General features: G+C 45.8%; 1 protein-coding gene across 1 annotated transcript in view; it reads right to left on the bottom strand.

Moving 5' to 3' along the window:
- Positions 1–276: 276 nt before the first annotated feature.
- LOC111159084 (rab effector MyRIP-like) overlaps positions 277–11602 on the bottom strand; it is a 74783-nt gene continuing 63457 nt past the window's right edge. Inside the window, exons 9-13 of the mRNA XM_022521471.1 lie at positions 8160–8321; positions 3788–3892; positions 3618–3678; positions 1711–1829; positions 277–309 (exon numbers count right to left, since the gene is read on the bottom strand). Of these exons, the coding sequence (XP_022377179.1) occupies positions 277–309; positions 1711–1829; positions 3618–3678; positions 3788–3892; positions 8160–8321 (480 nt within the window). The remainder of the gene's footprint in view (positions 310–1710; positions 1830–3617; positions 3679–3787; positions 3893–8159; positions 8322–11602) is intronic.

Raw genomic sequence — 11602 nt, 5'->3', positions numbered from 1 at the left:
TTGAACACGGAGCTCTGCTGTTGGAAGCCAGCGTCTCAGTTTGCTGTCTGGGATTCCCCTGGGAGCCTAAGGCAGAGAGTGGGCAAGCCGGCAGCGCCCAAGTCCAGGACTGCTTGCTGGGTGAGGTATCGGGACAGCCCTGTGCAGTGGTGCACCATGGCCTCCCCAGGCCCTCTCCTCGGGTGGAAATCCGCACAGTATTCGATGGCTGTGGGGTCAAGGCACTGTCGTGTACGGCCGGAGGCAGTGGGTCATTGGCAGTGGAGTCCCGGGGCGCTAATACATCACCGCTGACTCCAGAGTGGGCTCCTGTGGGGAGACAGAGGGCGCTGTGGCTGTTTAACACTCTCTCTCGCCCTCTCCTTCTGCCCCTCCACCCCACAGAGAGGGAACAATTCAGTGGCATTTGCTACACTCACAATGTCACGTGGCCACCACCTCCTAGTTTCAAAGCCTACTGTGCCTCTAAAGTAAAGCATCTTACCCACCAAGTGCTTTCTTCCTATGGCCCCTCCCCACAGCCCTTAGCAACCACTAATCTATGTTCTATCTCTAGGAAAAGTAATGTTTTTAACTTTCTTATTTATAACAGATTCCTTCCCTGGCCCTAATGGTCTGCCCTTTAAAGTGCGATAAACGCATCTTTTTAGCTCTTTGAAGTAACAGCCGGGAGCAAGGTAACTGGACTTTAAAAGGTCAGGGATAGGGCGCCTGGGTGGCTCAGTGGGTTAAAGCCTCTGCCTTCGGCTCAGGTCATGATCCCAGCATCCTGGGATTGATCCCCGCATCAATCCCTGCATCGGGCTCTCTGCTCATCGGGGAGCCTTCTTCCCCCTCTCTCTCTGCCTGCCTCTCTGCCCACTTGTGATCTCTGTCAAAAAAAAAAAAAAAAAAAAAAAAAAAAAAAGGTCAGGGATAGTGACTGAGCAGTGAAGAAGAGGCAGTGGGCAGAGCTGTTGCCATGTGATGCCCAAGAGATGCAGTGATTTGTAACCCCAAAGGGCATGCCCACCATTATGCTGTTACTTGGGGCTCCTGCTCTCAGGGGACAGGGACCATGAGGCGGAGGAAGGGGAAGGGAAGAATGGTGATGCATAAAAGGCAGAAAAATAAACTTGCCCTTGCTTCAATCTTGTCACCCAGATGCCATCTGTCCTCAGTGTAATGGTACCATGGGGTCAGTTCAGCTGGATTATCACTTCCCACGGAAGCCCCACCAGGCATAGGTAGGTGTTTAGTCAAATGATCTGTTAGGCCTCTGTACAAGCTCTCCAGAGTTTGTGCAAATTATCTACTGTCCCTTCCTTTGTGTTTCGGGACAGCTGTTGAACATTTTTTTCAGGAACACAACAAGTAATTAATGACTCACAAGAAATTTAAGGATGAGTGAATGTGGATCAAAAACAGGATATAAACTCTGACACCTCAACCAGACCTTACATTCCTATGTACCCATTTCTAGTTCTCTCCTATCAAACCCTACAAGGAGTTGCGAGGATGTATCCCCATATCAAAGAGGTTAGCAATACCAGGCAGGGTGCTCATCGCTTCTCATTGGCCCACTTACCCGCCAATTCCCTGACCAACAGACCGTGAGACCAGGCAGGAAGGATGCTTCCTGGGGCTCTGATGGAGGAGCTGGGGACAGGAGGACTACAAAATGGAGGCCTCATCTACAGTGCAAGTGATGGTCATCGCGACACAACTTACCATCAAATCCTTGGTGGTGTTTTTCCTTTCATTAGTCCTGTTTGTCAAGGAGCCTTGGAGAACGAAGTTGCGGTTAAATGTTTTCGTGGTGGTCACTGAAGATGCCTCCATGTTTTCAGCTAAAAGGAAACAGATGGAAATAAGTGGTACCCAGAAGCGGGCTGAGTGTTGAGGAAGAAAGACCAGGTGTCCCCGTGACCCAGATTTTGGTTCTAGGTTTGGTATCTCATTCCAATCTACAGGTATGACTGCAGAAGTTTTAAATTTTATGTTTATTTTTATGATATGCACCAAACAAATTCAAGACTCATTAGTGGCTTTCCAGGAAAAGGTAGTTTGGAGATAATCCACCATAGTTCATAAATTCTTTCTTTATTTTTCTTAAGGTAGGCTCCATGCTCAGGATGGAGCCCAACACAGGGCTTGAATTCATGACCCTGAGATTAAGACCTGAGTTGAGATCAAGAGTCAGATGCCTAACCAACTGAGCCACCCAGGCACCCCATGCATAGTTCATAAATTCTTATTTGCAATTCTGGAATATAAAAGGCTTTCAAGGTTGAAAATCCTTATAACTTTGGGGCCAAAATTGTCCAGTGGCCAAACCTGACTTACACTGACATATGACCATTTAAAATCCTTGTCCATCCCACTGAGAGTGAACATTCTCATGTTTTGGTGCAAGGATATTAAAGTGTTTATCAGCTGCTGCCCCAGACACTGCGGGGCAGGGGCTATTAGGAAATATACTGTCCTTGTACCATGTTACTTTTCTAATGTCCAGGATATTCTGAAACATATACTTATCCAAGGTTTCAAATAAGGGGCAATGGATCTGTAATACATTGTAATTGTATAAGGTTTTCAATTAGCAATAATCGTGCCTCAGATAAACCTCATTGGCTATGATACTGCCACTGCGCAAAGCTTGTATAAGGTTTTACGGATTCAAGAAATGTTGAACAAAGAATGGTGGAGCCAAGACTCAAACGTATCTTCTGACTGTCTACTCTTCTGATTTGTAGATCTAAATTCCTAGTTCGGCATCATCATATGTGGCTCTTGAATCCAGGGAAATTGTTGAAAACGCCCAGTGGATGAGGAGGACACCACCGGCATTGCTGGAATCCCCTGTGGGTTGTGCACTGTGTTAGATGCCTCTGGTGCCCTGCCCACATTTCCCTGACATGCCACACATTCTGGCATCCAGCACATTCCAACAGCATGCTTCTGCGAGCACTGTCACTTTCTCTTGGCTCGTGTATGGGGTGGGGCAGAAGTACCAGGGAATTAATGCCTCTCCGCCCCCCACCCCCCGTAAATGTCAGGGGATGATAGCTGAGAGTTGAAATCCTCATCTTCCTATTCTTTGGGCAGGAGACTGTGAGGTGCCATCAATACTGTCTCCCAGGGATGTCTCCAGGGCTCAGTCGGTTAAGCGTCTGCCTTCGGCTCAGGTCATGATCCCAGGGTTCTGGGATCCTGCTTCTCCCTCTGCTTGTGCTTGCACACACTCTCTCTCTGACAAATAAATAAATAAAATCTTAAAAAAAAAAATACTGTCTCCCAGAAGTCCTCAGTAAATCCTGCTGAGGACTTCTGGAAGACAGTATTTTAGTCTCATTTGCCTGGAGAAATAAACTACAAATTATATTGTATTGCATTGACTTAATTTCCTTTCCTGAATCATTTCTCTCCTGTCCTACCAGTTTCTTGGAATTGCTTCCCAAATCCCGTCTTTGTCTCGGGGTCTGCTTCTGGGGGATTCAAGTCAAGATAGAGTCTTCACAAGAGCACTTCTGGTGAGAACTCTGCCTTAGATCCGGTCCTCAAACTCAGATCGCTGAGTAACTCAAAGTAAGTCAGGCATATTTCTTTAGTAGTTCTGCGGTTTACTTTAAGCACACCTTTCACTGGTGGGGCAGGCAGTTTCCTTCTCTGCTGCCTTGATGTGTCTATGGTTTGTACCTACAAATAGAACACAGCTGTCAACACACCTTCACAAAGACAAAGATATTTGATCTAAATTTTCCAGGTCGTGCAATATTCCAACAGACGAAGTAAGGGACAAACGCACCTGGTTCCTTTGCTTCTGCTCTCGTTTTCTTGTGAGGCGCACACACGGTGCTATGTTTAATCCGGCAATGGTCAGAGCTGAAATCCGGCTCTCGATATCAGAAATCTTAATGCAACAGAAAGACAGAATCAGTAGGGGGAAAGCACAGGAGGGGAGAATCTTTGTTAGAAATGACAGGAATCTATAATGAATAAATCTGCTTTGATGTATACATTCAACTTCTTTTTTATTCTTTTAAGTAATCTTTACACCCAACGTGGGGCTCAAACTCACAACCCCAAGATCGAGAGTCATATGTTCTCACTGACTGAGTCAGCCAGGCACCACTCATTTGTCCAACTTCTACCAAGCCCTTCTCTATCTAGTGCTGTAATAAGAAAATAAAACACAGGCCTTCCTTTGTAAATTTAAATGTCTAGCTTGGTAGCTCTAGAGAATATCAACACCCTTGTCAGGGATATATCTCTAGGGATAAGTGGAAGCCCAGGGCATGATGGGAGCCCTGGCCCAGCATGGTGGGAGAGGGGTGGGGGGTGGTCAGGAAGGCTTCCAGAGTGGGCCACACTTGATGTGAGCTTTGAAAGGTGAGTATGATTTGTAGGTCCTTCTTCGTTCTTCCATGACTCCATGAGCCAAAACCACAGCACAGGCTCTTAGGAGTGAGGCCCAGCAGTCCCTGGTTCCAATCCATTTCTTTCATTAAAAGGACAAGTGCCTTGAGACAAGTGCCCTCTTCTCTCGGGCATCAGTTTCCTGGACCATAACATCAGATGGTCAGAGAGAGTTCGGATTACTTTTCAAGAGTCTTAAGGCAGATACAGAGAGCAAGAACCCAGTCAGTGCCCAGAAAGAACCCTAACCCACCCATGTCCCCAGGGATGGAGAAGACGTAATCCCTGCTCTTAGAAAAGAGCAATAATCTGTGTGTCACCCTGCTAAGCATTTTGAATATGGGAACTCATTCATAAACCTATGACAGAGGTACCATTCTCTTGGTTCTATGGATGAGGCATCTGTGGCTCAGAAGGATAAGTAACACAGCCAGCACTGCACAGCTGGTCTGGGGCAGAGCTTCGAACTCATGCCAACCCTCATGCTCTTGCCACGCTGCCACATTCTAAGAGGACCTGCCAAAGCCTGGCATGGGGGACACGGGGAGAGGCAGGAGCAGGCTAGTGGAGTGGAAAGAGGATGTGGGGATCACAGCTGCCTTGCTGATCTCCGGACACAGCCTGCACGTTGCCAGGGCATCAGACAGGGAACCCGAAAGTTGGCCCAGCAGCCAATCTGTGTGGACCCTGAGTTCTCTGTCCCCGTCCCTATCTCTCCACTCTCTTGAGCTGCTCAGGACAGATTCAAATTCTGCTTTCATTTACTAGGGACCTCTTCAGAAAGAGCCTACTGGGACAGAGGCTGCAGAAGTGCAGAGAGAAGGACTGAGGGGTCGGCGAATACCCGAGGTCCATCCCCTATCCCCAAGTTGGGGTAGGGGGTAGTCTTGGTCAGAATAGGAAGAGGAGGAGGGAGGAGGCCAAGGCTGTGCAACCGGTGAAATACTCCAAGCTGTTCCCAGGGGAGATGCTGCGCAGCCCCTGCTCCTCCCTGGCCCCCAGATGCCTTCTTGTTCTGACTCCTCAAATTTCATATTGAAAGCTGCATTCCTTTAGCTTATAGACCAATAAATGGCACAGCCCCCTTAGAAAGGCTGCAGGCTAAACATTTTTTTTTAAGATTTTATTTATTTATTTGACAGACAGATCACAAGTAGGCAGAGAGACAGGCAGAGAGAGAGGAGGGAGCAGGCTCCCCGCTGAGCAGAGAGCCTGATGCGGCCCGATCCCAGGACACTGGGACCATGACCTGAGCTGAAGACAGAGGCTTTAACCCACTGAGCCACCCAGGTGCCCCAAACTTTTATCAGTTATGTGCAACTGGTGTGGATTAGATTCCCATGGTTTCCCTGGAAGCTGTTTGGATGGAGGCCCTTGTTCATCAGGCCCTGAGAGACGGGTCAATGGGAGAGCGGGCTGCTCACCTCCTGTTCTGCTGACTGTCAGGCTCTGGAATAAGAAGGGGTTAATTTTTTGAGTTTTAGATCAGAGGGCACAAGCCAGAGAAAGAGGAAGGAGGCCTATTGAGGGCTGATTTTGCCTACATTTTGTACTCTCTCTCTTTCTCTCTCTCCCCTCCATCTATCCACCTAGTTGTGCTCCATTTCATTCCTAAGACTGCATATCCAATGGCCCTTACACTTGTTAGGGGGGATGACCAATTCAGCTCTGCGTTTCCCGGGAGCCAAAGCAAAGAGATCAGTGTTGGATAAAGACCGAATGCTCAGAAGAACAGCTTTTCCCGGTACTGAGAGTTAAGAGAGAACTTCCCCCAGGAAACCCATAGAGATGATGCCACATGATATAGTGGACAGCACCATAGTACAATAGACCCCTGCCCCATGGGTCATCCTGCAATCTCCCAGAGCACTGGGCAATCTTGTGCCAAGGGTGATAGAGTCCCTAGACTCTGACCTAATCCAAGAACACAGTTTAGCACATCTACACTTCTCCGTAGGGACAACTTTGGATGAGAATAGACAACAGGGAGTGAGAGGCTTCATTTTCTGGGGCAGCTGGCAGCAGGGAGAGAGTCTCCATGGTACTGAAGATTCCCATGTTGTGAAGATCTGTAAAACTGAAGGCAGCGTTGACAACCTCCCTTGCAAATTAAGGACTCCTGTGCAAGTGGATATGTGTCTGATGGCAGGACCAACACATTTCTCAGAAAACCACGCAGCACAGCCTGGTACAGAATGTGGCTGTGAGATCAGAAAGACAGGTTCAAATCCTGGCTTTATCACTCTTTAGCTATTTGGCCTTGGGCAAGTGGTTTAACCTCTCTGAGCCCCAGTCTCCCTAGGAAAGCAAGGGGGAAAATAAGAGCTATGTCATGGAGTTGCTGAAAGGATTGATTACAATAATGAGTTTAAGTGTCGAGTACAACTCGTGGCACCAAGTAATGATCACTGAACACTACTGAACACTAATGAACACTGAACAATACTGTCATATTTTAAAATGTATAAAGACTAGGCACATTCAAACACAAAGAACATGGTCATTTTGGACTCCAGGATTTTCTGCCGTAAGACATGGTTCCAATAATTTAAGACTAGAAATATCTAGGAGCAGGAATAACTATCCAGTAAAACCCTGCCAAACACCCATACATGATGTTATTTCTTGCTAAACCACTCAAGAAGGATTTGGCCCAAACTGTACCTCAGAAAACAAGTGATTTTATTCTACTTTGTATAACTTTGACCATAAATTGATTACATGTCGGGTGGTATTTTTGGAAAATGATTTGTATTTGAGGAGAGACGCTCTTCAGCCATTCTTGCTGATAATGAATAGTCGACAGGGCCGTGTGCAAGGAGACCACTCCTAGAACACAGCATTAATTCTTCCACGGGGTGGAGAACGGGCACCCCCCATTCTCGAGAGGGCTTAATGCTGCCGGTGGCTGTAGGGATTTTTGACTCTCTAAAACAAAAATATTTATTTAAGAAATAATTACCACTTGAGATCATCATCTTCTCTGTGCACAGGTGGTTTCTACTGACCCCAGTTCCCCTAGGATGCAGTTTTAAGATGCAAGGTCTGTAGAAATTGCACTGAGCCAGAGGTCTACACTGAATGTATACTACAGAGACCAGCATGTCTCATGGACCCCAGTTTGAGAATCAGCGACTTTGTCCACAGTCCACTCTGATTCAGAGTCAGAGGCCATGGGACTACCCATGAAAATGTCAAACTCTTGTCTTCACAAAGGTACAGATAACATCATTTCAGTTCTGAATCCGCCATGTCTAAATCATGCAAAATACTGGTCTGTGAAATCTACAATTTCATTTCATTCGTTTATTCACCCCATTTTTATTGAGTGCCAAACCCATGTCCAGTATTATGTTAGGCACTGGAGTTTCTGTGTTAAGCTAGGCAGCTGTAGTCCTGTCCTCATGGGGTTTTTAGTGTATAGAGGGAGAAACTGCCATCAAGTAAGTAATAAACAGTGTGATAAATGTTAGGGAGGGGAGGTCTTGGGATGGAATGGGAACCTATATAGCCAGGAGACCTACCTGTGGGACAGAGAATTCATCGAAGAGAAAGGTGACATAGGTTTAAAGAGAAATCTGATATATTATCAACGCTGTAATTTTTAAAAGTCGTATTTGATGGAATCCACACAAAAGGACCATGCAAGCATGCCAGAGAACGTGCCAGATAGAAAGGCTCTGCAATCATTCTTGTGGAAGTCAGGGTGCCCTCTCCCCTTTCATGAAGGTGCTCCATCTGGGCAGAGAGGGAGTTCTTACCTGGAGCTCAGCATGGTGGACCTGGGCTGCCGCCGTGGCCACCTGGTCCTCCAGATCTGCCAGCTCGGTCTCATTGGTGCCACTGTGGATGCAGCGGGCGGCATCCTCCAGCTCATTCAGTTGGCCTTCCAGTCCGTACACGGTGCCTGCCGCCAGGTACACCTGTAGGGGAGGCACAGCCTCTGAGCTCAGGTTTTGGAACTGGGATTGGTGGGGTCTTTTCAGGGCACCCCAGACAGAGAACCAGGCTCAGCCTAGGGGGAAAAGTCAGGGAATGTGCCCAATTCAAATGGTAGCATGAGGTCTTACTCCCCTCTCACTGTCAACCACACCTACCACTCCCCCAAACTTTCCTGCAGGAAAAAGCAACTTCTAAGTCTTGAAAATATGATAAACTAGTCCAAAGTACAAGGTGTCAGCTACATAAATTGCAAATTTTTCCAGTGATTATAACAGCCATAATGCCAAGACAGAAGACACAAAGAAAAACCAATGGTGTGATTTTTCCAAGAAAAATTTTGTTTGGCATTTAGCAACCGAAAAAAAAAATTCAGAAAACATAAAAGAGATGAAATTAATTTAAAACAATTCCACATTTTGAGTGAATTAACTCTGATTGATGACCTTCGGCTTGCTTGAAGCTGTTTAAGAGCATTAAGATGAACCTGAAATGTGTAGTAGGAAAATAGTTGATTTCTTAGCAAATTGTGTGATGTTGAAAGAAACATGTCAAATCTATTTATCCGTCAATGAAGACAGTTTTTTGAGAGTCCTCGAAAATTAAAGAGAAAATTAGTAAAGGGAATGATCTGAGGAAAAATTAAAGGGAAAAAATTTGACTCATGAGTTTATAAGGCAATTGCCATACAAGTGGGCAAACAGAAGGTAGAATCGTTGGGATAATTCAGACTGAGGGATGCCGGCCAGGGTGAGAGAAACAAATGTCCTTCAGCCTAGATAGTTACGGGATGCAACAACCAACTACACAGAATGAGACTGATCCAAAGAAGCTAATTACTTAACAAGCGGTTTTTGAAACTTAATCAACATATGTAAAGCTCTAAACATGTAATCACAGCAATTTAGAGTCATTTGAATGAAAACACACGGTCACACATGCTCTTTTAACTTGAGTTAAAAAATAAAACAGGATAAGCCAAGAGCTTGCACACACAATTCATGCAAGTGTTTTGCACTGAGCGACACCAAGTGTTGGTGAGGAAGAGAAGAACGCTGAGGTGCTCCTACCCTGTCCGTTCTCTGGCCTGATTCACACATCTGAATTAAAACTGACAATTTTACAAAACATTTCAAAGTGGAACAAAGGAAGGGGCAGGTTTGATGAATGTGCATTTGTGCCATGCCAGGCAAGATGAGCTGGGCTGGGGGAGCTTCCCGCAGTGACGGGCACAGTGGACGCCATGTTAAGTGATTCTTCAGTCAGAAGGGAGCCATGAATCAAATGTCTGTCAACGACTGCCATAGTTCCATCTGCCCTTAGTTTTGTCCTTCTTTGTCATATGCAAGAATCAGAGAACTTCTGTTTCTAAAAGATCCTCACAGTTAATATAAGACATTTATTCTTTGTCTTGAAAACAAAATACACTCCTTTGTTGTTTGTCACACGAAGGAAATGAATCTTTCAAAGCTATTTGAGTGGAGAAAACATTAAGTATTTGTGTCTCAAAAGTTACGAAGTTGAAAACTTCTCTTCAGAGGGGTAGAAAATCGAGGAAAGAGAGAAAGAGACAGGCAGGGAGAGATGATAAAAGGCAAATGATGAGATCAATTTAAATTCAGACTTACAGGGTTGTGCAATGAAACAAAATTTGGAATGATTATTTAAATTAAATGAATAATTTGAGTGAGTATGGCAATAGGGCTAAACATAACTTGTCATAACTTTGGTCTCAAGAACCTTGATTTTTCTGGAAACACACAAAGCTCAACATCATCACATCCCACAGCTGTGTCATCTTAACGGTCTCTTGTTTTGTCTTCAACGTGGTCATCTGCTAATATTCTTTGTTTCTCTGCCAACTAGTTCCAAGCCTTCAGCAAGGCCAGGATGTTCATCTTTTACTCTATGTTCCCTGAAAGTGTGCTTTCCTTGCATGAGGGGGTGAGGGAAGGTTCTGTGGTTTGGCCCTGATGCGGGCTGAGCAGGAACACCCCAACAAGGTGATGGTGCCTAATGGGCTGGTATTGGCGATGATGGTGACCACACATACTTATTGAGCCAGGCATTAAGCCAAGGGTTTTATGGGACATTTCTCCTTCAATGTTCGTGGCAATCCCTGAGGTGCGTGCTATGATCATCATCACTGTCTTAAAGAGGAGAACGTTAGATCCTGGAGGTTAAGTGACTTCCCCATGCCTCAAAGCTCGGAAGTGGTAGACTTGGGATTTGAGCTCCTGGGGGCTGATGTCAGATCCCATGTCTTTATCTGCCCTAATACTTAATCTCCCCTGATGCCCTAATACTTAATCTCGCTTGCAACATTATGACGTTTTACACTTGAAACTCTGACCTAAAGGTCTTGAGTTATTGTGGTTATAGATCAACCTGATGTTGGTTCTGTTGCTGGGGATGAAATAACACAAGTTAACATGCTATGATAATGGAATGCTATTCGAGTCTTAAAAAAACAATCCATTTGAAAACCATTAACCTGGAATTGCTGGCTGAGTAAAGGCTCGCTTTTGGCAAGAACCATGGCTACCATGTCTGTGTAAGCCATGTCTTCTCCAAACTCCAGCCACTGATGCCCATGACGCCATGAACTGGCTCCTGGTTCAACTCAACTTCCTCAAAGTGGTTCAAGAAACAAGAACAGGTGTTTCACTGAGGAAGGACTTTGTGGTCAAAGCTTCAAGCGTAAAGAAAATTAAACAGGTTTCTTTGCTGCAGTACTTCTCAGAGTCTTTAATATGCTAACACATCTCTCAATTTTCCTAGAAAGACTATACATCTTGCTGAAACTGATCTGATTTTATAGTATCCTGTTGGACTTGCCTTCCATGAAACACATTCTAGGGGACTATGCCTAAACAGTAATTGATAGCATTTCTTTGCTTGCTCTGGAAGGCAGAGGACCACCGAAGTAGCCAGGACCATCTCCACAAGGCCCAGGCCCACGTCCTCTCCTGTGCCACGGAGGGCACCCGAGAGCCTTGAGAAGGAGGACCTACATCCTCTGCCTGCTCCCAGATTCTGTGACAGAGCTGGGCTCCCTCCTAGGGCAGTTCTACTGTGTCTGAGGCCACTAAAGATACATACCATGGGATATGGTGTTACAGGGCAAAAGTTACAGGGCAGCACTAAAAAAGAAGTTGGGCTGTTCCTGCACAGCCTCTGTGTTGGGAATTACCAGGTGCCCCAGGCTGTTGGTCATTTAGCAAAGAAGAGAATGAGGAAGGTCTTCCCATGGTGGTGGGAGGTG

The sequence above is a fragment of the Enhydra lutris genome, unplaced genomic scaffold, assembly GCF_002288905.1.
Source record: "Enhydra lutris kenyoni isolate GAN:26980312 unplaced genomic scaffold, ASM228890v2 scaffoldscaffold66, whole genome shotgun sequence".
In the NCBI taxonomy this organism is placed as follows: Eukaryota; Metazoa; Chordata; class Mammalia; order Carnivora; family Mustelidae; genus Enhydra; species Enhydra lutris.
This window is presented reverse-complemented; position numbering and strand designations above follow the sequence as displayed.